Here is a 27,084-nt window from a genome sequence, read left to right as displayed (position 1 = left end):
AATCATTTTGAAGGCAAAGCTATTCAGAGACCTACTGGTTGTGCCATTTTAAGGTGGCATATGACATTCCAGATTTCTGCTGTCTTACATAGAAGACAAGTATTGAACTAAATTTAAAATCAGAGATCCCTCTGACCACCAAAATGCTGTCTGGATGATATTTCAGCTTTCATACTACTAAATTCCTTGTATTTCCCTAAAAATTGTGTAATGTATTTTTGAATGGCAACTCTATGTACCTTTTTCTCCAAATTCATATTTATTTTCCACTGTGGAACTTTGTGGATTTGGGGAGCTCCTATTCTGCTGGTGCAAGCCTCTTTTCCTTGGTGATCAGGAATCTGGGTGTCTGACAGCCAAGCTGAGGGCAGCAATGCTTTGTGCTACTTCCCATTTTGCTCTGCTGCACCATCACAGCACCCAATTGACCCAGTCAGAGCTCATGGCAAATCAAGAATGAATTTTTCTTCTCTTTGCTATCTTTTTAAGACTCTGTTTTATTAAAGTACTTTATTGCTTGGGTAGTACTAAGCATACTTCCAAGTGTGATTATACTTTCCTTTGTATATTATGAATTCCCTGCGCAGAAAGCTAACTGCTTTCTACCATTTCCAGTGATTAGCAAGTCTGAAGAGAAGATATGTACATTTTGTCAACTGTATGTACTCTGTTTGGAGCAATGTCACCTGGTTCTCCTACTGGATATTTCTAGTCACACGAGATATCTTCACTGCCTATTCCTTTACAAGCATGGCTGCATGTCCCTGAAATATCTATATGCTGTACCTGAAAAATCAAACTAGTGGAAGAGGAAGTAAGTTCATTTCAGCCCTGCTTAGTCTTTGGTTGTAAATGAACTATGAAGGTTTTTTTTCCAGTGGTATTTTTACAGAAAACATACCTATTTTTCTCTGGTGATGTGTGCAATTTGGTGAAACATTTTCTCTTATACTTACAGCAATACTGTCTATAGCATTTACAAAAACTCTGTGTATTTTTGTCTAGGAGAATTATAGACTCATTGAGAGCTGAACTTTGAAAGGGCTTCTATTTGCAAGAGGGAATAGATGGCTTGCTGTATTGGTACATGTTGAGTTTTTGAAATGAGTGTTTTGTATTACAATGTCACTGTACAATTTTTCTTTCGTGTCTGGTAGGATTGAGGCAAAGAGTTTTCCTGTATTCTTAAGTGAAAAAAAAAACCATTAATGGAGGTGGATATTTCCATGTTTACTGATGTGTTGACTTCATCTTATAAAATCATACAGGTGTCATGATCACCTTTTACTTCTGTGACAATCAATCTAAGTAAAATTATCTATTTATTCCTCACCACCATCACCAGAGACCCTCCTTATGGAAGCATAGGGAACTAGTCAATATGCCATACTCTCAGGTTGGTAGAATCTGCACACAAATTTACAAGACAAAAAAACCCTGTCAGTACGTGCATTTCTTTTGCTCTTGTCTCAGTAGTCTCTTATACAACTGATGCTGAGCAAGATGGTGTCCCCCTAGTTGCATGTCAAATGGAGCTGGCTTGGTCACAGAAAGATCATCAAGAGGGATGGCTCCAGGGTTTTCAGAGGTTCCCAAAATAACTATTTTGGCATTTTCTTTTTTTGGATTCTTGGACCAGGGCAAAAACCTTCTGGGTCATGTAATCAACCTATTTGTGGTCTAAGACACCCACACTATATAATAACCTCTTTATACTAAGCTTAAGTGTAGAATGAGAGGGATACCTTTGGGATGGGGGAAGGAGGATATGTTGGTTTTGTTTTGTTCCTTCTTCTTCTGTTGGGAAGTGGTTCTATAATCTCATGTCTTGGATGTTAACAAACTTTTGATTTGCAGTCTATACTACCTTGTGGTCAGTTTGGTCATTTATCTGCATTTTGTCCTGTAGCTGTTTTTCCTTCCAGGTTATTACCCACCTTTTCCATCTTTAGATCTACCAAGCAATTCTACTTAGCTTTGAATTTCCATACTGCATGAACTGTACACTTCTCTAAGATGCTCTTTCCTTTTCTCTGTTCATAATGTACAGCCTGCCACAGAAAATCTTTACCAAACCTTTATGAATGGTGTTCTTATTTTTCTATCTGTAAGTCTTGGTATGTTTTCCTGTTTGTCATCTTGATGGCTGATAGTTGATCTGATAGACTGGCAAATCTAATATTTTGGATGACAGTCCTCCGGTTCATGGCAGAAGTTAATGTCAGTAATCCCTAAGTGCATAATAGGGCTTATGCGGGGTGATGTGCTTATCATACATTATAGCATATTATACATTTAATCTCATTTCTGTTTTTAGGGTTTTCAACATTATCTGTTTCTTACTGCACACATTATACAGCCCCGTCTCCTGCACTGACAGTCTCCAGATTTCACTTCAGCAGCCCATTTTATCTTCACATTCTTACTTTATATGCCAGGATCATTACTGAGACTACTAAAAGAGATACTTGTCCCAAAGCCAGTGCTCAAGGAATTAAATGGGAAACCTTTTCCTAGCATAATAGTTCCCCTTTCAGCACAATTGTTTGGCCTGCTGTAACACTCTTTCAATATTCTTTGTTCTATAATAGTTCTTCATATGACACTAGAGGTAATGTTTTACTGAAATCCAGATAAATTAGTTCTGCATTTCCTTTGCCTAGAAAAATAATGTGCTTTTAGAATGGCAGCCTCTCTGGGATTGATTTTCCATTGGCACAATCCATGGTGCATTTGAACATGCTTTTATTTACTCATTTAATTGTGCTTTCATTCAGAACTTGTTTTCAGAATGCACATAACACTGAGTTCAACACTAACAGATGTGTTGTTCCCTGGATTACACTGTTTCTCTTTCTTCAGTAGAAACACTGTGTTTTTGTTTTCCATTCCTGATTTGAAAAATTTGCTTACTGGCCTGAATTATTTGGTTTAGGGAGTTTTTCATGCCAATTTCTTACAATTCTGGGACATAGCTTATCTGTCTGCCTGTGTTCATCTACACTATAACCTTTAAAGTGAGTTTCCACACCAGTTGTAATAACTTCAGTTTTGATACTTTCCACACTCCTCCAGCCATGAGTCACTGTCTTCTGATCTATGTTTTTTATCAGTCCTTAAAATCTGAGTCCAAATGCTCAGGTAGTTTTCAGAGTTTTCCACCAGCTCTTTGCTTCTTGAATAACAATCATATTCCTTTTCTTTTTATTTATATTCCTTTTTTTTTAATATTTCTGTGTTGTTATACATAGCCTTAATATTTTCTGTTGTTTGTATATGAAGAATAGTTTGCTGTTCAGTTTCATTTGTTTGTCAGGGCTCAGCTCCTGGGAATTCTCACTTTATCACTGTGCTTTCTGTCTTTCCATCTGTAGCTTCCTTCTTTGAGAGCACATTGAGAGCGTTTCATATCATCATTAATAAGAAGTACTAAAATTTCTCATAAGAGGTTTTTTGGATTTTTTTTTTAGTGCAGTTTATTATTGGAGGCTTTCTCTAAAAGTTCATTTTCTTTATTTCTTTCATACTTTTGTAATGCAAATTCCACAAATTTTTTAACCTCAGTCTCAAGTAATTGTAAGTCTCCTCTTTATCTAAGTATTTGATGATTTCAGTTCAGTTTTTCTGGCCAAGTAACTTCATTAATGTCTCATTTTGGCCCAGTCACACTCAAAATCTCATTTGAGGTTGCTTATCTGTCTCTGACACGTAACCTTGTAATTCCTCTGACCAGGGTTTCAATCAAAGTCTCCCATTGTGTATTGTATAACTGTTTGTAAAAGCCATTTATTTATCAGGTGATTATTTTATTTGTAGCAGGTTTTGTTTCGGTTTGGCTCCAATATTAAGTAATAATTCAGCCAAATCACTTCTTTTATCTTGGCTTTGCTTGAAGAAAAGTTAAAGTTTTATTTATTTCTGTGAGAGTGAGAGAAAAGGATCTTTTGGACCCAAACCTGATTTTTTTTCCTACATAGCTACATAGCCTATAGCAGAATCCTAGAAACTAATCCTTTTTGTTTTGAACATCTCACCAAAGGCATTTCAATTAAAAATACTTCAGTTTTCTTCACCAGCGTCTCTCATATATTTACGTATTTTCTTTAGCATGATGTCTATTTGTGATTTTTTTTTTATTATTCCTTCATTTTTTTCACCACAGACTAATAAAGTAGTGTCCTAGAGTGGCTCTAATCCCTCCATTTTGTAGCCCACATACTTTTTCTTAGCATATAAACATCTCTGCTTTTTTCACCCACTCATTATCCAGTTTTCTATTTGTGTGATAGCTGGGATGATATTGCTTGCATAACAAATGTTTCTATGAATATTTTTTATTTCTCTATCGATGAAAACACTCCTAACCCTCTGCTGTTCCTTTACCCTGTTGATTCCTCAGCTACAGGACTCATTCTCTTTTCTGCCAAAGCCAGGGACAGGAGTCATCTCTCTGTGCTCCCTACTTCAAGAATCGGCAATGTCCCGTAATGTGCCAGAATTTTCCTGACTTCTTGAAAGAATTGTTAGTTCAGATGATCCTTACTTCTGGATTAGGATGACTGGAGGATTTCCAGAACTCACTCCAGTTACTGACCTTATCAATGCAGGTCCAGGACAACTTTGATTGTATGAGCACATGAAATTCCTGGGGCCTCCATCACAGCACTCCTATAGGATATAGGAGAGGCAGTTGCATGGAAAAGGCTCTTGGCTTTCTGCAGTATAAACTGCAAACTACTTAAAACAGTGAGAAATTAGGAGTACTTGCTAATTTGGTATCACTGCTGTGAATTCAATTTTCTGGAAATCTGGAAGCTCCTAATACCCAGTCCATGCTTGGACAATCAGTTTGACTTGGTCCTTGGAAAGAAAAGTTGCTTACTTCTTCAACTTCCCAGTCTTCATCACTGAGGTACTACCTGTTGACCTCACAAGGTAACATGAGATATTAGCAACCTTCACAACAATGCTTAAAAATAAAAAAACATTGGAAGAAATCTGTATATTATAGTCCCAAGGTGGAACAATAGCCTGCAGTAAACCAGGTAGTTACCAGGATGCACTTCATTTGGTGTAGCAGACCTTACAATACATTTTTTTTATTTTTTTTTAAGCATGATAGAGGTGTAGAAGCAGTAAGGGTTTTTCCTTGTGAAAGTCCTCGTCAATTGTATCCCCTAGGCTTAAAAAGTCTACTCATACACCTTAGAATATTTTATTAGCTGAAGTCTTCCTTGTATTTGTCTTATCCCATTCTTCTTTGATGATTTTACTGTTATCACAAAGGTCTCAACATGCAAACTAGCTAATAAGACCTTATTCTGAACCTAAGCTGTTTCATAGCAGTAATTTAATAATGCCACTTCTGTCAAGCTGTCAGCCTTTCCGGATACACAGTGCTGTTTCTACATATACATTAAACTGAATTTAGCTGCTTAGTGCTCACTTGTTACTACTTGTAGTTGGTGTATGCCACCGGCTACAATAGTTTCACATACATGCACGTTCACATCAGAAGTAAAAGACAAAAACACAGATAACATTATATTCTTGCTGACGCCTATGAAATATTCAGCACATGCATGAAAGCTTCACAAATCCACTTAACACTCATTCCATTTTATAAAAATGAAAATTATTCCCTGCTTGTACTTTATCTGAGTTAGTCCAGCACCTCCAAGTCCAGCACTGAACCATGTCACTCAGTGCCACATCTATACAGCTTTTAAATACCAGGGATGGTGACTCCACCAATTCCCTTAGCAGCCTGTGCCAAAGCTTGACAACCCATCCCATGAAGAGATTTTTCCTAATATCCAGTCTAAACCTCCCATTGTGCAACTTGAGGCTGTTTTCTTGTCCTATCATTTGTTACTTGGAAGAGACTGACCCCTACATGGCCACCTTAACCTCCTTTCAGATAAGTTGTAAAGAACAATAAGGTTCCCCCGAAACCTCCTTTTCTCCAGGCTAAAAAATTCCAGCTCCCTCCCTTTTCCACTGGGCAGCTTTCCAGCCATTCTGCCTCCAGCCTGTAGCACTGCCTGGGTTTGCTGACCCAAGCACAGGACTCAGCGCTTCATCCTGTTAAATCTTATACAATTAGCCTATCCAGATCCCTCACATTCATAAGCACACATTTGGCCTCTGTCTACTCTACAGATAGTAACAATATTTGAAATTCTTTAAGTTAGTTTTTGGGTTCCCGTGAAAGACAAAAAAAGAGTGGTTTAACATGATGATCCTAATTCACAGGTCCCAGTGCATTCTGCTATCTTGGGTATACATTGCCTCTGAAAATTACCTCTGGAAAGAATGTTTTTTGCTAGAGAAGCTTTTTGAATGACATCAGAGAAGTCTTTTCACACATACACACACGACACCTGCCCCAGCTGAAGAAATGAAGTTCATGCATTGCAGTGACCCTTTATTGGAGGCACAGACCTTTGTACAGAACAGAGACCACCAATTGGAAAGCACTCATAGGGATTTTTCTCCATTATCTGATGATAAGTTACTGCTCACCTTATCTAAGGTCACTGCTCTGGGCCTGCCTTGCTGGCACACATGATTAGACAGTTGTATTTTAGGTGTAGGTTTCTTAAGACTGAATTCACGTTCAAGTGGATCCTTTTTTGTCTGCCACTTTTTAAACTGACATTTCAATTTAATCTTTAGCAGTTAATTACAGAGTTATTCTTTATCCCCAAATGTACCTGTTTAAGGATGAAAGATTACATCTCAATCTTCATGAGGAAGTAAACAAATCTGTTTATACTGAACATAGAAAAATGATTACAGCTGGTCAGATTCTTGCCTATGAAAAATTTACTTCCAGAATGTCTTTCATCCTTTCCTTCCTCCTAAGGAGAAAATCAAAGAAAGGGCTTTGAATTTTTATTAATGATTCATTACTCATAGCTGATCAGTGAACAGTTTATGCAAATACACTTTGCAAATTGCTCATTTTAGCTATTACTTGGGGTTATATCTGGATATTACTTTCCCATGGGAAGCAGAGGTGTGAACATTTGGATTATTGATATATAATCATGGGAGTATAGTGCATATCAAATGTTAAATACTCAGACAGATACAGAAATCATTTGCAATACGCCTGCTCACGCTGAATTGCACCTTAATGGGGTTCTTGTTGACATTAATAAGTTACAAGTTAAGATGAATGAGTATAAATTGCTAGCTAACTAGCTGATAGTTGAACATATTCTTTGAGGGTAGTTAACCAGCAGGCCTCATGTTCCTAAAGACTTAAATTTAATATACCTCAAGGAAATATCCCTTTGTATAATGGAATTAAAGAGGAAGATTATTTTTGTTTCTCCCTATCTGCCACAGCAATACAATGAAAATATATTGGCCCATTTTGTAAAATTTGGAAGGGAACTTTTGGTCTGTGACACTCAGTGCATTGGCTGTTTTATGACCAATGATTTCTAGTGGAAAAAAAAATGTAGCTTTGTCATTATTTTACTTTGGAGGATCCTTGTAGGGGTTGGTGGGGGGAGTATGTTATCCCTGGGATATAATTTATTCATTGTTTCAGAGCTCTGAGGAGCTGATACTCCACAAAATCACAATGTGTCATTCAGACCAATTTGAGTAACAGGCTTAAGAATTGCTAATCTTTTCAGTGCAAATGGGGAAGATTTTTCTAGATATATGTAGTGAGCAAAGTTACCAGCTGGGAGTTCATCAAATTGTATGTAAGGGAGAGATGCACAGAGACATTTGAGAAATAAAAATAGATTGATTTATTAATTCAATTTTCTCCTCCACAAGTGGCTGGTTTTAGGGCACTGGATCTCCTTTCATTGTGTGAGAAACAATCACTGTTCATGATTGTGTAATGTGCCACTTAGAGAGTTAAAAAGAAGTTGCTGAAGTGGTGAGAATAGGTATATTATTCAGAGGTCTAACATTTATTGCTGCCCTCCTACCATTTAAATTCTTGGCTTACTGTAGTATGCTCCTGTGCAGGCAATTACACAAATGTTAGATAATTATAAAAGAATGGTTTAATGGTAGCATATGTGTCTGTTACAACAGGCTATCTCCTAATTTTATTTACTTGCTTCAATGACATTCACGGTATGAAACAAAGATATTTGGTCAAAATGGAGTGTGTACCTGAGGTTAGCATTCTGTGGATCATAGCATGTTCCAAAGATTTTACTAGTAGAAGAACAAAAAGCCCACAGACAAATGCTTGGTCTTGGGGGGTGCTGCCTTAAAGTTCAGTTCTTGGTGTTAAGGTGACCAGGACTTCCCCCAGTTAAGAAAGTGGCTAATAAGGTCAGCTAGCAAATTGCTAAAAATGAGGAGTATCTCCTGTGGGAGACAAAGCCAGACAAAGGGAAATGTCTTCTGGAGACACACAAATACCCTGGAAAAGTACCTGAGAACTTTGTCTCAGGAGAAATTGATAAAAGTTTTAAAGAGCAGAGCAGGGCCCTAAAGTTTTTGTAGCCTAGTAATGATATATTTTAAATTAAAGAAAAGCAAAACAAATGTAGCTCCTTCTGCAAATGTTGGGGTTTGATGTTGGAAAGCAGTGAGACCAATTAAAATCTGTTCCCCTGCTAATATCAGAGATGGCAATTACTAACCTAAGAACATGAATATGACTGAAAACAGTCTGTTCCTACAGCCATGAGCTTGATACTGTATACCCTTGGTGCTGTTACATTCCAGAAAATGTCACTTTGGAATAAACATGAAAATGTATAAAATGTAGAAATTGAATTTGCTAGAACAGATGTTTCATGTGGTGGTGATATGGGGTACCTCTAAGAGCTGAAAAACAGGATCCGAATGAGCTACTTTTAAATGCATACCAAGAACCTCTCTGTATTGTTGTACTTTTTAATTAGATGAAAATAAATGAATTGAAAAGATGAAAGAAACTCATGTAACATCTCACTTCAAAGGGCAGCTCCACTCTTGAGGAGTGTTTAAAAAACTGAAAAAAAAACTGAAAAAAAACCCAAAAAACCAGTTCATATTCAAGAAATATGAATTCTCTGTAGATTTGCTTTCTCTTTTACCTGCTTTATAAACTCAGGAATGACTTCTGTTCATTTGACCTAAATGGAGTCATTTCCCGAGTGTAAGGGAGAGTGGCAGCTGGCTGACAGTGATGTTACCCCCGCGCTCCTTTGTTACACTTTGCATTGACTCAGCAATGCTCTCAAATCAGCAGGATTATTTTTGACCTTGTGACAGAATTTTTATCAAAGTTTCAGTGATCTGGCCTGCATTCTGGATACAAATGGCACATATGGAAATGTTCCTTAGCTGCCTCCCAAGGTGTGAACTAGAGCAGCAGCTACCTCAATAGTATACATATCAGTGTGTGCAGCCTGGGAAACAGGCAGGAGGAACTGGAGCTCCCTGCCTAGTCAGAAAGTTATGATATCATAGAAGTAACGTTAAATATGGTGGGACAACTGGTGTCAGTGGAGGATTGTAATAGATAGTTAAAGGCGCTTTCGTAAAGACAGGCAGGGAAGAAGAGGAGGAGGAGTCACACTCTAAGTTAAAGAGGGCCTTGAAGTCAAGCACAGTGATTATGAGAGCCTTATCTAATGCCTCTGGCTCAAGATCACAGAGGTCCTCTCCAAGGAGGATCTTACAGGAGGCATCTGCTGCTGACCTCCAAACCAAGACAGTAAGGTCTGCAAAAGCAATATTTGTGTCACCTGGGCAAGCTTCAGATCACCAAGAACTGTGTTCTTACGGATGACTTGAACCACCTAAACATTTATTGGAAGAACAAACAATAGCTAAAATATCATCTATCAAGTTTTGGCAATGTGTGGAGAACCACTTCCTTATACATAAGTTAGCTGTGTGAGCCGGGAAAGAGGCACTGATGGATTTGCTACACACAAACCAAGAAAAACTGCTTTCATTTATATCTTGGTTAGCAGTGACTTTGTCTGTAGTGATTACAGTGTTGTGGAGTTTAGGATCCTGCTGAGCATGCTGAAGATGGCTGGTAAATGGTGTAGATTTTAGGTTTTTAGACTAGACAAATGGTTTAGATTTTAGTCAGGAATCTTTTTCACCATATTCCAGTATTTAAAGGGTAGCTGCAAAGATGGAAACTCCCTTTTCGTCAAGAAGTCACATGGGAAATATGGGGGGTAATGGGTACAAGTTACTCCTGAGAAGATTCTGACTGGACATTCCCAAAGAAAGTCAGCCAATGGAATAATCTCCTCAGGGAAGTGACGGAAGTCCCCCAACATTGCACGTGTTTAAAATTTAGCTGCACAAGATGTTGTGCCATCTTGTCTAGAACATGCTTTTGCCAAGAAAGGTTGAACCAGATGGTTCTTGAGGTTCCTTCTAACATGGAATTCTAACATTCATATTCTATGAGTCTGTGATTTTATGCACCAGAATAACATCTGTATATCTGGATTTACTTTATCTGGACAAATGAATTGAAAAAAACCCAAAACCAAAAAAAAAAAAAAAAAGCTCAAACAACTCAATCACTCATCTATCTGTTAAGCAAGTCAGCATTTCCAATCCAGCAGCAGATACTTCCACCTGAAACACCTAAAAGCCATGCCTTGTATACTTTTTACATGTAGAATAGGGTATTTCACCACCTCTGCACTCGTTGATTGGTCTTGAGGGAATTTCTGGAGTCTTGACTTAAGTCAGTGCTGTCCAGCTCCAGGATAATATTTTTGCCTTTCACCAAATTTCCTCTACACCCTATTTTCAAACATGAAGGGTTTTTTTTAGCCCTTCAGCACTTTATTTCCAATCACATCTGTCCAGGCTAGAATTCTTATTTCATCATATTTCTGTGTAAAGGTGACCTGGCTAAGGGCAGGATGAATTGAAACTGCCCAAGATGTCACAGTTTCCTTCTGTTTCAGTTGCCCTTAAGTGTGGGATGGTGACTTTAGAAGACAGCATTTATATTCTGAAGCGTAACAAAAAAGTATCATAAGAACCAGTTGAATAAAGATTCAAAGAACGACATCTCCATCCCTAGGAAGATTCTAAAGGCAGGACTACTCACTGTAAAGCAGTAGTTTTCTCTTGTGACTCAAAAATTTTTGCTTCTAAAATAGAGTTTGTGTGTGATTTGGGAAGGGAGAGCAGCTCATCAGCTTCATAACTCCTGGATAGATTTTAGGCACGCTGCTCTCTTCTTTGTTGTGCCATGAGTTGCTTAGCCGGTTTGTCAGATAGCAATTGGATGTGAAATGCTATTAGCACTTCACAAACACAATCAGCTAAGCAACTGAGCTCATCCCAGACGTGATTAAGTGAGATCAATTATAATAAGAACTAGATAAGAGAGGTAAGCTTCTTGTTTCTTGGGTTGGTATTCTGCAGTATTAGCCTTTGTAAGTATCCTTTATACATCATCAGCTGCAAAATCTTGATTACTTCAGGAAGTGGCTTCTAGACCAGCATTCAAATGAACTTCATCCTGAACTGATTATTCTAACACTGCAACTGCCACTGTGTGGGGAATCAATTCATTTGAAGCATCAATTGCACCAAACAGAAAAATCGCCACTGAAGCCAATGTTTTTTAATTCAAGGAGCATATTTCCTCTCAGTCTTAAATAACGTTAAATATTCTGAGGGAAAGAATATAAATAAAAATTCTTTGTGTCCCAAAAAGGGAATAGCTGCTCTTCATAGCATCACGTTTTGCCATGGCACTACTGCTATAGCGCTTAAGGCTTAATGTGCTAAATATCAGAATTTATACATTATTCCTGAAGATTTTGACATGAAGTTGCACACCAGATGTCCACTAAATCTGAAGGATATATGTGAGAGTCAAGCACACCAGAAGTAATGTAAATATACATATTATTGAAATAACAAAATATTTGTGCTTTGTAATCAGAACTGTAAAGCTGGTAATGAGGGGGTCATATGAACAAACAAAATAAAAGAGAGGAATGTTTCAAAACAGTCCATGTCTAAATTGTAGAGAGAGAGGAGACTTGACCATATCTTTGAGATGATACTTTCAGCATTATTTGAATTTCTTTTGTGGCTTCTGGTTCTTGCCATGGAGCTCCCAGGAAGTATTTTTTTTTTGTGATACAGAAAGACTAAATGCTGGGTGCATATCATGCCATGACAATTGTGCTGTTCTGGAGCATAAGGTTTGACAAGACAAAAAAGCCTATTTACTTGCTTGGGGGGTGTTTTTGGTTTTTTGGGTTTATTTTTTTTGGTGAAGATTCCTAAGCTCTGAAGTACTGTTATAAAATTATTTAAGATCTTAGAAGAGTGACATGCTCCATGCATCTCTCCTCTTGTGCAGCATTGTATGTACTGCAGTTGTCTGCCTAGTTAATTATCATATCTGATAAACAGAAATACAGTTGTTGCCCCCCTTCTGCTGTGGGTGCATCTCAGAAGTCATTGATGATCTTGTTGCCCTTTGTTGCCCTTTCAAGTTCTTTTCTCCAATTTTGTCACTATGCTAGTGATAAAATTGTTGGGGATTGTGCCATCTCCTTGAAGGGCTCAGTGCCAGTGTCTCTTCCCTGGTCCCGTTCCCAGTGTTTTGTTTGCTTTGCTGGCCATTATGGGTAACTGAGCAGAGCAGGTCAGTTCCCCCTCACGAATCCTCTCTGTAATCTCTCCTTGGCAGACATGTAGGACCGCTGTGACTTTTTCTGCAACCTGTGCAAAAGGTTTCTGTATTCAATTCCGAAACAACTGTTAGCCGCTACCTTATCTTTTCTCTCTCATCCTCCCACATTTTTTATGGCTTTTTGGATAGAGTAATGATTCCCTCAGATACTGGTCCACAGGTCTCTGTGTAAATATTCCTGGTGTTAGGTCTCTTTCAAATCACAAATGGCCATTTTACATTTAATTACTGACAACCAGAAAGATTTCTTCTCTAAAGTTCAAGATCAATTATTAATAATTAGTGGGGAAGATTCAGAAATTTCTAGGATGGATTCTTTGGCCTATGTTATGTTAAAATACATAAACAGAAGTGATCTCCTTTGGGCCATTCATCCTTGTAACACTACTTTTCACTTAACATTTAGTTTATAATTATTATAATTATTTCCTGCCTCTATCTTCTTTCATTGCAGCTGAACATATTATCATATATACACAATACTCTTTCATTTTTCTTTTATGTGTCCCTTTACCAAAGATTTTTGGAAGGTTAATATGTTCTTCACCTGATGATGTCACTTGCAGTGTTGAAAATATTTGATAACTATAGAAAAGTAAAATAGGATGTAAGAAAAATTATAATAGAAGTGGAATCTATTTTGTTATTCCATTGATGTTTATTTTATTAAAGAAAAAGCATTTGATATCTAGCATTTTTAAACTTTGAGCCTTTTGACAAGACATACATAATTGTGGCACCAAAAGCTTTTAACATGCATTATGAAAAATTATGCATCCAGGGGAAAAAAAAAAAAAATCCCCTTTTTTCTGGTCTAAAACGCGTATTTAAAGTATTTTTGCCCAAAAGTGTATGTTTTATGTTCCACTTTGTCCACTAATTCTTTAATGCAGATATCATCTGATCTTTCTGAGAAAGATCCAAGGAACACCAAGTCCCTCTGGAGGTCTCATCCTCATGGCTGGAGTTTAATTTTAAACTTGAACCATGAGACTTGGGGTGGGTTCATTTCTAGCATTAACTGTTACAGTTTTGGGCATAAGTCCTTCCTGAGAGACTTGCTATGACCCCAGGTTCAGCCCTGCAAAGTATTGGGTTCTGTACAGTTCTGGCTTCATCAGTTGCATTATTCTGCATTCTTCTTTGGGGTGAAGCAAAATGAATGATTTCTCCTTAAAACTTCTTGTAGACTTTGGTGCACACAAAGCCTAAATGAAACATTTTGATGCTTCCCTGGTGTCCCTTCTGGTCCCTTGAATACTTCACTGCATCAAGTCCTGAATACATTTCACCTTGGAGCTTCACTTTTTCCTCTTGAACTGTGGGCATGTCTGAGTAGTTCATAAAATCCAGTGGTTTTGCTTCGATTTGGTGTTTCCTTTAAAAGACAGTGGTAGGGAATGCACCCCTCTCTCCATCCCTGTATAAGGCTCTTATTACAGGTCACTTAAAAATTAATTTCCAGGAGAAGCACACAGAGGAAGATTTGCTAGTGACCTCTTTGCACCAGATTGCTGGAGCCTTCTAACTCAACTGTATTAGGTGTAATTATATCAGGGGGTGGGGGAATGGACACAAGTCTCCACCTGTCTTCTCACCTATTCCCTAGGTTCAAAAGGTAACTTGGGACCTTGTGACATTGGCTCATGACACATAACTGTTAACCATTACTTTGATGTAGCTTAGTACATAGTTACTATATGTAGGAAAAAATACCTTTCTATGTGCAAGCAACTGTTTATGTGAACCTCTATTACTTTGAAGAACATATTTTTCCTTCACAGGATACTACAAGACTGGGAAATGGATCCCTTAGTTCCCACTCCACATGTTAGATTCAATGAATATGAAAATAGTAACTCCTAAAATAGATTTAATATCGGTACCATAGCTGCATGTTGTATTTACTGTGCTCCTTTATTCCATTCTTTAGGTTTGAAGACGGTACAGTCTCTTTTCTTGATATCATTGCTCTGAAACATGGATTTGATGTTCTGGAAAAACTCACAGGTCAGTTAATATGACTCTAATACTGAAGACTGCAGTTCCAAATTTATGCTCAGGGCATAGGTCTGATCATATTTCTTATGGCTCTAGCTTAATTTTTCTTTCTAGTTTTACTATCTGTGTTCATCATTGTGAAGATGAGACTTCAGTGTAACTGGCTTATTCACATGCTCCCTATTGGATTATTCCAGCCTGGTTTGAAATTAAAAAAAAGGGTCCAGATTGTTCTGGATAGGCAAGACTGGAGTACATGGAACACTTCTCATCTGCTTCACACTCACAAAGATGCAATGGGAAAGTAACACTAGAAAGTAGCAGAGTGACTCACACCGTTTGAGTCAACCTGTGAAATCTTTGACATGGACCTAATGCTGAAGTCCCAAATAAGAATTCAAGCTGATCTTCAGGCCATAACCTGTATGTGAAGGGTGATATTCATGTGCTGTGTTTACTCCAGGATAGACTGCTGCTCATCTGACTCAGCACCCCAAAAGCACAGTCTCTGTGTTTGCTGCCATGGGTCAGTGATTCTCCTGAAAAGGGCAGGAGATGTCACCTGGCCAGGGAAACTTGCACTGGGGGCTGTGCAGCAAGTGCAAGTACCATACCATGGCATGTTTCCACATGTGGAATGTGCCAGGTTAACAAAGGATGTTCCTGGAATTGATTTCTTGATCAGCTATGTGTATTACTTAATGTGTAATGTCTGACCCTCCCTTCTCCTGTGCACTCTTCGATTTCCTATATAAAGTCATAAAGTGCATCATGATGTAAAAGACGCCCGAGTCCAGAGAGACATTGGCTACATGCTTTTCAGGTTAGTATAATTTCAGCTAGTGTCTCTGGATGTTTATTGTCATGATTTATTTGAAGTATTCTGGTTTCTTCTTCCTCCCAGTGCAAGGCTTCTGTGAGAAGTACTCTGTTAGATGCTTCAGGTCTTGTTCATGTGGAAATCAATAACAGTTTTTATCCACATCAATAGTCTGACTAAGACCAACAAGTGAGGATGTTTTACTTTATGCTGCTCTACATGGAGACCAAGGATCAGTAACCAGCCTTTAGTATATGTTCTTGTAGTACAGAATGCTTTCCAGAAATGTGCAATATTAAACAAACGTGTTCACTTGTAAAGAGGGCTTTGGTTTAATGTGTAAGAGCATTGCCTGCCATGAATGTGAGAGTTGAAGATAGCATCTCCTCTGTTGCATTTCTCATCCATCTTAACCTGTTGTTGGTACCTACTTTAGCTAAATAATTGAAAAATCTCTTCATACTGGACTGAGGGGAACACTCAGCCCTGAATCTGAATAAACTGGGTATCAATGGATGACATGGTAAAAGAGAGGCATGAAAAAATAGTGTGTTGAGATCTTTCAGTTGTCAAAAAAGTGAACTGGCTTCAAATTTTCGTACTTAAAATTCTTTAAAATGAAAATCAAAAATTTAGGAATATTTATATTTTAAAAATTTTAAAACATTCTTTTTCCCCACAGTGCTAAATGTAGAAAGATGTGAAAACATAGACTGAAAGAGCAAACAGGAGGAAACTTGTGTGGAGGAGAAAACTGAAAAATTAAATAAAACTATGGTTTTGACAAATACCGGAATTTTAAAAATTCATCACTGCTGGTATAGTCTAGGTACTTTAGTAGTCTCTAGTCAAATTCTGGAATGCCACACTGAAAAGCAGAAGTTCCAGCACTGCCTCTTTACAGATCTAAGAGGAGAAATCCATAGCAGAAAAAAAAATGGAATTTTGTAAAGGATTTTAATCACCACATGATCCAAGAATTTTCTGCAAAGGTGGGCTGGTCCTAGACCATTATCCATGACCAAATTAAGCTTTTGTTCCAGATAAGTAGGAACTTCTAACATATTCATGCTAAAACTTCTGTTATTATGCTTACATGTATGTGCATATAAGTAGAAAAATTTCCATGTGATGTGTCTTTGTTAATTAGAATTTAATCATACAGAAGGGAAATGAAACAAGCCACTCAAAGGTGATAGTAGAATGTAGCACACATATGGTCATGTTTTGATTATTTCCATCATAAGATGCATTTTTGTGTGTTGACTTTTCAAAGCTGATGTGAAGGGTGGCTCAGCCCTAACAGGTCTCTTGGTTCTTCTGTGCTGGTTGTGAGACAAAGGTTTTGGGGGCCCTGCTCCTCAATTTGTGTAGGCATTGAATGTTTCTGGCACAGCTGATGCAACAAGACATTCAGGGATTTGCAGTTGCTGTTTCTTTTCACTATCCTTTCCTCCCATGAATATCACTAACTACGTGGAGTTTTGCAGGTTATCTAATTTCTGTCAAAGGCACAGTGTTCCTTTTGAACAGAGATTATTAGTACATGGGTGTATACAACAAAGCTGTTGCATGCTGTAGAAGCATTTCGTAATCCAGAAGGACTGCAGATTCGTTTTAAGCCTCTTTATGCATATTTCTTCCACTTACATTGTCAGAGTTTTCAGTGGCAAAATGCAGTGTCAAATGTGAATCACTTTTGAATCTCACTTTACCATAGCTACTGGAGCACTTGCTTTGCACTCCCCAAACACAAACAATTATTCTAATTCTGGGTTGGAAGTAGCCTGGAGTAGAAACCAGCAAAATAAAGAAAGTATTGTTGTTACTAATCGTGTCCTAATATATAATAAAAGTACTGCTGAAGTCCTTTGGGGATGTGATGTAGCTGGATTATTCTGGTGTAATTATTGAAGGTAGGAAGGGAAATCCCTAACGGAAGGTAACTCAGATTTTCCTTGTTAGTGTTATGAACATACAGATCAGTTTCTGATTCTGATATCTGAATGCATCCTTGACCTGTCTCAACTTCCATTTAGAACAAGGCATATTTCCTGCCAGAATTGCACAATAATGTGCATATGTATTTAAGTCATTCCCAGACATTTTACATCTATATGATTTTTGAACTTATGGTTTATAGTATGTATTTTTATTAGTAAATTTTTATCTGCTTTAAAAATTAAACTAAGACACATCATTTGTGCCTTATTGTTACAAGGTTTACTTTGATTATAATGTCTGTTCAGGAAACATTAATTCACTTCAGAAGAAAATATAATATGTATAGGAAGAAATTTTAAAATTCAGACTAAGTCTCCTAAGGATGATGAATTGAAAGTTGGTTTTTAATTTATCAGATGTTTGATTGTTGGAGAGTAAAGATTATTTTGGCTTTCATAAAGACATTTGTATCACAAAACAGCCAAAGCAAAATGTAGCGAAGGATGTGAAATGGTGATGCTAACTTAGTTTTTTAACTTGGTCTTTGGAACTTTTGGTGTGTTTTGCACTGCTCCATCAAGGACTGGTTGCAGTCAGTGATGGGACGTTTGGCAGCCTGCATTTAATGGTACTGCACAGATTCTCATGTGTGTTGTGTTTAAACACTTAAGGTTATATAAGTCATCAAGTTTAGGGGCCAGGAAAAAAAAAAATGTTCTCCTTAGTAAGATTGTCAGGGATTACTGGGATTTCTTTTGTGTAGAGTTTGTGGTTTCATTCTACTCTGGCCTGGTCACATCACTTAAACTTGGACCATGCTTGTGTATTTTACTGTTTTTATCCTTAGTGCTGCTCTCATTCATAATTTTAATGAACTTGGGGGTTCACTTGTGTGAACACCAGCTGTACAGTCTAAATATTTTGCAAGTGTGCATATCTTTCTTCCTACATTTGGGATTATATAAGAGAGGTGGTTTTCCTGCCTTACATCAGATAGTTGCTGTAAAACTGAGCCATGACCTACTGATGAGTCAGAAGCTCTACAGAGGAATTACCATCACTTCCTTTCAGATCTGCAACATTTTGTTTCACTCTGAGGACCTCGTCTGTGTGGACACTGCTGAATGCTTCCATTGAAGTCAATGGGGCCATTAAAAGTCTAATATAATGGCCTGCAAGATAGGCAAAGAATTGGGGTACTTGAGTTCCTTTCCTTGGCCACAAAATTTACTTCACATTTATTAAATCACATAAATAATAATCTTGAGGGGAACAGGGTTTTTGGTAACCTAGTATGTTTTCATATCTGCATTTAACCTCTGGATGGCATTAACCTTATCTTGCTGTCAGTACTGATGTCTGAGTATTTTGATTCCCACTGAAATCAGTGGGATAGATAGTGACTTCACCAGCCTGATCCCTCTGAGGTTTTTGAAATTTAGAATGAGAGGAATTACAGCCAGCAATAGTGGCTCTTTCCTTTGTCTGTTAAAGGAGCTTAGATGATTAGCTTATGTGGTATAAGACATTTCTTTAATTTTATATAACTGTCCTGTTAATGATCCCTTTGGGACTAGAAAACTGAACTGCCAGATTAGTTAAGGTGGAAATAGTGTTTTGGGATTTTTTTGCTTCCCTTGGATCTTCAGCTTCTTTTGAGCAGGGCAGGGTTCTGCATTTCCTGTGGCTGAAATAAACCAGTAAAGCATAACAGGAAATATTCCAGAAGAACCCTGAGGAGCACGAAGTGAGGTTTTCTATTTGTGCAATCTTTATCTGTCCATTACTCTAGGAGTGATTTCTGATTTCCAACATATATTTCATGCTTCAAATCCAGGCTTATTCAGGTAGATGTTGCTTTCTCTGAGGGGGAAAGACTCACAGTCTGACAGCAAACTATCCTGCAAAGGCAAAAAAAATTATGTCTCCAGGGTGAAAATGTGCCTGTTACGTTAAAAAAAAGATGTCTTAGATAAAGAATGTGTGTGTACAGCTGATTTCAGAAGTCTGTGGTGCTTTTCATTTTCAAATGACTGGTTACAACAGATTAGGAGGAAAGAAAGCTCAGTTGGTTCTTTTGCATCAAAAGAAGCCATTGTTGCTACTGTGGTTAGTTTATTAGGAAGAACATGCTCAACTGAGCACACATTTATTAATGGCTATAGATTAAATTAAAACAGTTACAGAGGCAGTATTACAAAATGAGCAAGGAGGGAAGTGAGGCAGTCTTGTGCAACTGCCTGGAAGTACAGCCAAGCGCATACAATATGTTTGGAAGGTGAATTTGGATTAATAAATGGGGGCTACTTTTTATACTGTAGTTACAGAATCTGTTCCCAGTTCTGCCTAAGGGCACCATGGTGAAATCCATCACTTCCAGGAAATAAAGTGGGAAAAATTATTGTCGCCCCCATTGAGAGAGAATGACTGTAAGACCAAGTCTTCGGTAAAGGCCATAGGAATATGAACAGCAGTCAAGTCTAGTGAAACTGAGATCTACTCATTCCTACGATGATGCAGCATTCCCTACATATGGCCAAAGGATATCTTGGAGAAGAAGCACTTTCTGTCTGTAATAACTTTTTCCCAAGATCATTTTCTGTGTCAGATATAGGACCTAAAGGACTTGTCATTTTCGTTACAAAGTTGTCATTATCACTGCTAAGAGATAAAATCCTGTGAAACCATCCTTTTCAAAGGAGAGCAGAAGTGACAGCTTTTAGACTTGGCTGCAGATCTTCCAAAGACTTTTTGATGCCTCAAGTGATTGATTAGGTGAAGGACCTTGTTATTCTTAGAATACCCTTTTGAAATGGGGGAAAAAAAAAATCTTGTTCAGCTGTATTCTTAAAACATGCATATGAAATATTCAAGAGTCTTCTCTGTATAGTTCCAACTAAAACCTGGAAGTGGCAAATAAAATTACAAATAAATTAATTCCATTACATTTTAAACAGGGTAATGTATTGCTAATTTTTTTTTTGCCACATCTTGATATACTAACAAGGAAATAAAATGTTACCTAGTGGATATTAATTTCCTTTACTGATAAGCTGAACAATTTTCTTATTAACATGCACCTGGAAAATGAACCTTGACATGGTGGTGAAATAATACAGTTTTATGAAAAACTAGAACACGCTGGGACTAGAGAAGGGTCAGTATTCTGGCATTTGTGGAAATGGTCTGTCTGGTGTTAGGGGTCTTCACTTTAGCCATCCCTCAGAGATCTCAGGGTCCCACTCTAGTGTCTGCTGGCTGCCATGGCAAGGATTACCTTACTTCATACCTTACTTACTTTTTAATTTCCTAGCTAACTGGATCCAGCTGTTTCAGTCCTTCATGCAACACAGAGATTTTATGCGAAATCCAAAGGGGCTAAATTAAAGCGAAATAAAATTTGCATATCATGTAAAACTCTACATGTTCAGCAGATCCAGATTATATGGTGCTAATCACAAACACTAGACAGAGTAAATCCTCTTGAAGTCACCCTGGGGTTAAGTCAAATGCTTTACACTCTTTGACACATACCCATGAAATATGTAATCAAGTCTGTTTGACGTCCTCTCCTAATTATGTGTGTGTATTTTAAGCAGATGCTTTTCCAGCTGATCTGTGCCTTTTGAGATCTTTTTTTTTTCATTATTAATCAGAAAATCATGCTGTATGTTAACAGTAAGTGCCAATTATGAGAAACTAATATTAGTTTCTTTGCTTAGAAGCTGTGCTTTTGCAAATAAGACCATTGCCAAATGACATATAGATGTAAAGAAAATATAAGAACCTCTGGATGTTTTCCATGGGGGAAAAATTATTCTACCATGCAATGAGCTATTTCAGCCTAAAGCTAAACTTTATTTTTACATATAATGTTTTTTTTAGTTTGAGGCAGAAATATTTAATAAAGAAATTCTCTGCTGGAAGTAGGAAGGTCTGCTTGTTTCAACAATGTTAAGATTTAAATTATAAAAATATTTTTCCTGAAGACTACACTCATCATTTCTGTTAAGAATGTTAATGTATAAGCTTAGCCTTTCTTGAGTCTCCTTACTTAGTGAGATAATATTAGGAGACAAATTCAATATTTAACCTGAGAGTCACTGGAATTTTAAGTAAATTCTGTTTTTATTGTGATTATGTTAAAAGTAGTCTTCAGAAAGGACTAGTGAACTAGGTGGTTCTACCCTGCTCTTCAGCTGAAGTATGCAAACTTCCACTTGGATTTCACTGAAGTTTCAGATGCACTATTTTCTTTTCAGTGTGTTTAGCAGAGACATCTACTGGCAAATTGTTAACTGGCATTCTCCTCCTCAGGTCCTACAATGCCATTTCTTACATCTCTGAAGGAGAGACTTTCTAATATGGAAATTACTTCTTTGACGCTTTTAGATGTGCTGCAGCATTAAATTTATTATTTGGGAAGAAGTGTTAAGTAGTATAGCAACAGATACAAAATCAATAAAGGCAAAATAAAATTTTCCTATTTTCTCACTAATGTTACTTCCTGTTGAACTGCCGGGCTACTTTTAGCAGAAATGTGCATATCGGAGAAAAGGAGTTTATGATCCATTATAGATGAACAGGACTAATTGCAAATCACATAGTAATTGTTGTCAGTCTCCATTGATTTTGATTCAGTCAATATAAAATGGAAAGAAGGAAACCACAGGATATAATTGGAAAAGCTGTTTTGCCTACAGGGACTGGTTTCATGTCTAATTCTTGCTCCACACTCGCAGTTTATTTTTTCAATAAAGATCTGCCTCATCTGTCACCTTTGCCCAGTTGTTAGGGTCTCTCAATAGAGCCATTCTAGATGCGGGTTCAGCTCCTGTGTGCTACCTGCTCTAGTTGTGGCTGAAACACTTAGAGGCTGTCAGGGTGGAACAAGACCCACACAAACAGAGTTACCATCAATTTCCCTTTGGGCTTAGGCCCTGAAGAAGCCCCTGGGAATACACCTGGCAGCTTTGCCTCTTCTGCAGTCCAGCCTTGCTACCCCCCAGGAGAAGCTCACATACCTTGGGGTGGGCATAACCTTGCAGAGTTTCAAAAGCAGGACTGAAAAGGCACAGGTGATTGATTACATGGCCGCAACAAAAGGTCTTTAATATTTCAAAATTAGCCTTTGCATTTTTGGGTAGCCTGTGGATTCAAGACACTAAGTATCATCTCATCCATCCAGTTGGAGTGGGTACATTTTCTCACAATCCCTACTGGTAAAATTTATTTACAGGTCTTATGTGAGGTGCTCAGATAAGTGATTTTTTTCAGTTCAGCTTCATTCAAGTAAAAGATCCTATTCTCTGAACCTACTCATCCTACTGAACCTACTTTGGGCATTTATGTGCTACATTCCTACAAACATTCATTTTATATTACTCTAGGTTTATATGCATTTTTAATGCAATTTCAGGTCTGTTATGCTTTCAGGACTCTGCATACCTTGCCTAATTCCAGATTTGAGATCCACACATTTGCTCATCCATATCACACACCCTATTACCCCATTTTCTTCCACATCCTAATTTCCATGAAAGGAAGACTTTGCTCAGCAATGAATCTCCATTTGTAAGCTGCCTTAATTGCAATTGTTGCAATTCTGTAATAGCTGGGAAAATATTTTTGAATGTTTTTCCTTCTTTCCTTGTTTACTTAGTTGTTTCCCCAAGCAAACTAGATTGTCTATTGTCACAGGTGCTGGTGTGAACCATCTTTATGTTTGAAGGACTTTGCTATCATAACTACACTGGCAAAACCTTTAAGGAAAAAAGAGGTATTTGCTTCTGAGTGTCCAGCAGCACAGCTTGGTATTTCAGTCACAATGTTTAAGCATTTGGACATGCTGCTTAAGGAAGTTTTGGAATCACTGTCCCTGGAAGTATTCAAAAGAAAAAGCTGAGGTGTGGTTAGGGGCTTATGGACATGGTTTGGTGGTGGATTTTGAAGTGATGGATTAATGGTTGGACTCGATCTTGGAGTCCTTTTCCAACCTTAATGGTTCTATGATTCTATTTAACTGCCATATTTTATTGATGTTAGTGGAGACACAGCAGTTGTTGCCACCTACCCCTAAATCTTTGGTGAAGATCATGGAGATGTTGCTTGAAAAGCTGTCATTTACAGGTGGATTTGACAGATATCCTCAGAGTACAGGCAAATAACAATTGAGCTAGTTTCACTCCTTGGACATGGCTAGTTCACTCCTTAAAATAACTTCATCCCAGATATTAGAGGGTGATGCTAGGGATCAGAATTATTGAGGTGGTTTTATTTATATAAATATGTTTGCATGAATTTTGGCAACACTCTACAGTGGTATGATCTTCCTTCTATACTGTATAAGGTAAAATTGGAGATAATTGGTTCTAGGTGAGTGAGTAGACAACAGGTTGGGTGATCACACATTGGTGTTTGAACCTGTTTTGGGAGGGAGGTGGAAGTCTGCCTTGAAAGGGTTTGTTTTATTTTCAATATAGTTCACATAATCACAAAAATTATTTCTTTTCCTTCTTGTGGCTATATGTTAAGCTATGAAATTCAGTTCCTAATTAGTAGAGAGCTGGGGTGCAAAGGTGAGTAATTATTTTTTTCTAAAATGTACCAAAAATTGTTATGTGGGCAACTGAAAGCAACAAGCCAGGGCCTTTTCAGGTGCTTCCAGGCACCTGTTTTAACTTTTTTACATTTGTTTTTCCCTTTTTCCCTCTTGCCATTAGTGGAAGTTTAGTTGTTGTTGTTTTTGTAGGTTTTTGGAAATCATGTCTGTTAATGGAGATGTCTTTAACTATTTTTTTCAACCCAGTTTCAACTGGAACAAGAATCATTAGAATTTTTTTTATTGTTGTAATTTCTTTCTTCTCCGCTGTTTTTATTGTCTGGTGTGAGGACATCTACTTTTTATTTTTATTTTCAGATAGTTAAGGTCTTCTAGAGAGACATGAAACTCAGATTTTACTTAGGCTTTGGTTTGCATGATCTGCTAGTTCACCATCATCACTCCTGATTAAGTGATTAAGAAGTGTCTTAATGTGTTTACAGACACACACCTCCCCCCAAATTTTGGCCAAAGTTGATGCCTAGAGGCTGTGAGTAGTCAGTGTACCTAATTCTGAGCTCAGGCAGGTGGCAGCCCAGCCTGCTATCTGAAGTTTCATCAACCTCTGTCTCCACAAATAAAAATCACAAAACCCTCCAGCTGAATGCTTGAATTCAAAATCCTTGTTAGGGCTGTGGGCACCAGAGTTTGCCATTTCTGTCTCCTTTTCTGTAGTTGTGTAGGTGAAAGAGGCTGCTAAGCAGAGACTTGAATTATATGTCAGTAGAAGCTAAAAAACATGAGTAAGGTCCAAAGGCAGTAGAGACATAAAGCCCCTGATAATTTTATACTAACATGGTATGGATGGAGAACAGAAGCTCCATGGACTATCTTGGAGAATAATGTGGAAGATACTTAAGTGCCACGCTATAAATCAGTTGTTTCTTATAATCTAAAATGTGTAATGCAGTCCTGATTCCCTCACCACACAAGTGCATCCACAGAATTGGAGAATGCTCAGCAAAAAAGCAGAATCACAAAAAAGTGCTCACATGAACAGAAACTAAAATAATTAATGGCATCCTTTATGGATTTGTCTCTGCTTATCAAATAAATTAAAATAAAAATAAAAATAAAAAAGGAAGCCTGTATGGACTTAAAACCTTGTTTAGCAGAACACAGATCTGTTTTCCCACATATCTTTGGTTTCCCAGCATTTGCTGTTTTTGAAGCATTCCCATAATGCCTCCTGTTCCTGCTATTCCACAAGGCATTTGCTATTCTTAGAAGAAAGTCACCAGCAGAATTAGACCAGTGTTCAAGAAGCAGGGGGTGGAAACAGAAAAAGAAACTGTGAGGACAATCCAATTGTTCCAATGCCACTTGATTCAATAAGAACAATAACATTAAAAGGATTTGGGGGCTGCAAGCTGCTGTTGTCTGAATAATTTACCATGTGTGCAAAAGATCGATGAGGGGGCCTTGAGCTAGCCAAAAGGCACTGTTGATCTGGGCAGTCAAACTGCTGGGTACATCCAATTATTAAGGAAAACAATGAAGTTCAAACTCCAGAATATCTTTTTCTTGATGTGGGTAGTGCATGGGGATTGTGCAAGTTTAATTGTGAGAAAGATAATGTGAAGATAATGATTTCCCAGTTAAGTGGGTTGACAGGTTTCTATTAATCACCTTCATTAAATTACTAAGCCACTTATCTGTCTTTGGCATTAATACACACTGCATGACTGGTGGACATTACATTGATAACAAGTCTGGAAGGAGTTCTTACCCTTTTCAGGAAGTATCAGCTAAGCAAACTAGATAGCTCTGTGCATCCATGACATACTGGCAATGCAAAGGGTCGAATCAGCCCTACTGTAACTTGAGCATCCCCATTAATGGCTGCATGATTTGACCCAACATAATGAGATTTTGAAAAGAAAACATAACTTTTTCATTATGTTCTGAGATTTTTGCTCCTATAAAATAGCAGTTCTGTATAGGTAATTTTGTGTGTCTGCATTGTGTGTTATTTGCAACTGTGTTTTATGTTTTACAGTGCAACAGGCTAAAATATATCTGGCAATTTTCAAAGCACTGGCTTTGACAGGCCTCCAAATTATTTCACTGTCAATCATGAAAGATCTCAAGTCATGCTGTATGTTTAGCATAAGGTGTTGTGGGAAGGGTATGTGGCTGGCTTCCTGAGTTGTGGTTGGAGAGAGCAGGAGATGAACATCTCTTGTCAGCTAATCAGGGGATAAGAGGATCAGTCCAATGGCTTCATCCAGCACAGAAAGTTATCAAACTGAAAAAAGATATAATTGTTATTTGTGTTATGTTTCTCCCTCACTATTTGATGTGTATAAATACAATAAAACCCTAAATCTCCCCCATTATTTCTGTACCAGTATGTGAGGCACTACTGCGAGGTGATGTTTTACAAGGACCTATGTCTGCCACATGCTGTCCTGTGGTAGGGCTGGGCCTGAGGGGCTGGGTCACCACTGCAAAAGGTGCCCATGGTGTTGTGCAGTTCATTCCTCTTCACCCTGAACACAGACACAACTGGTTCAGCAGAGCAGCTGTGTTCGGGGTGAGAGGCTGTGTGTTCTCCTGGGTCTCCATTCCACCACAACTAGCGTTCCTGTTTTTTCCAAGTATGGAAGATGAAGTTTCTTGCTAGTTAGTTGGTATAAGCACAGGCAGTAGGAGTTTCAGGGCCAAATGGTTAGGAGACAGGAAGTACATCAGACATTCAAATTAGAAAATTGATGTTAAAATGGTAAGAGTAGAGGCAGCATTTTTGTTCAGTTTTGTTTGTTCTAATTTTTGTTGGGTTTTTTCATCAAATTCCAGATAAAAAACTTGCTGTGATATGATGCTCATAAAATATAAAAGCAGTGGGGGACAAAATTTACAGATTGCTGCGATTTGTGAGGTGAAACAAGAAATAAATTTGGCTCATGGGATTTAGTAGCCCAAAGATGTTTTTATGTCATTCTTTCTTGTGCTTGTGATGTTTGATAATGGCTAAACAGAATGAAATAAAGTGTGGTAATTTTTTTGCCAGTGTGGTAGCTGCTAGAAGTTTCTGGGAGAGAAGTG

General features: G+C 37.7%; 1 protein-coding gene across 2 annotated transcripts in view; it reads left to right on the top strand.

Annotated features, from left to right (window-relative positions):
* Positions 1 to 27,084, top strand: part of MOCOS (molybdenum cofactor sulfurase) — a 215,952-nt gene that overhangs the window by 112,312 nt on the left and 76,556 nt on the right. For both annotated transcript variants that reach the window (XM_015619153.3, XM_015619154.2), the window contains one exon: positions 14,604 to 14,680. In XM_015619153.3, the coding sequence (XP_015474639.1) occupies positions 14,604 to 14,680 (77 nt within the window). The remainder of the gene's footprint in view (positions 1 to 14,603; positions 14,681 to 27,084) is intronic.

This window comes from Parus major, chromosome 2 (genome assembly GCF_001522545.3).
Source record: "Parus major isolate Abel chromosome 2, Parus_major1.1, whole genome shotgun sequence".
In the NCBI taxonomy this organism is placed as follows: Eukaryota; Metazoa; Chordata; class Aves; order Passeriformes; family Paridae; genus Parus; species Parus major.
This window is presented reverse-complemented; position numbering and strand designations above follow the sequence as displayed.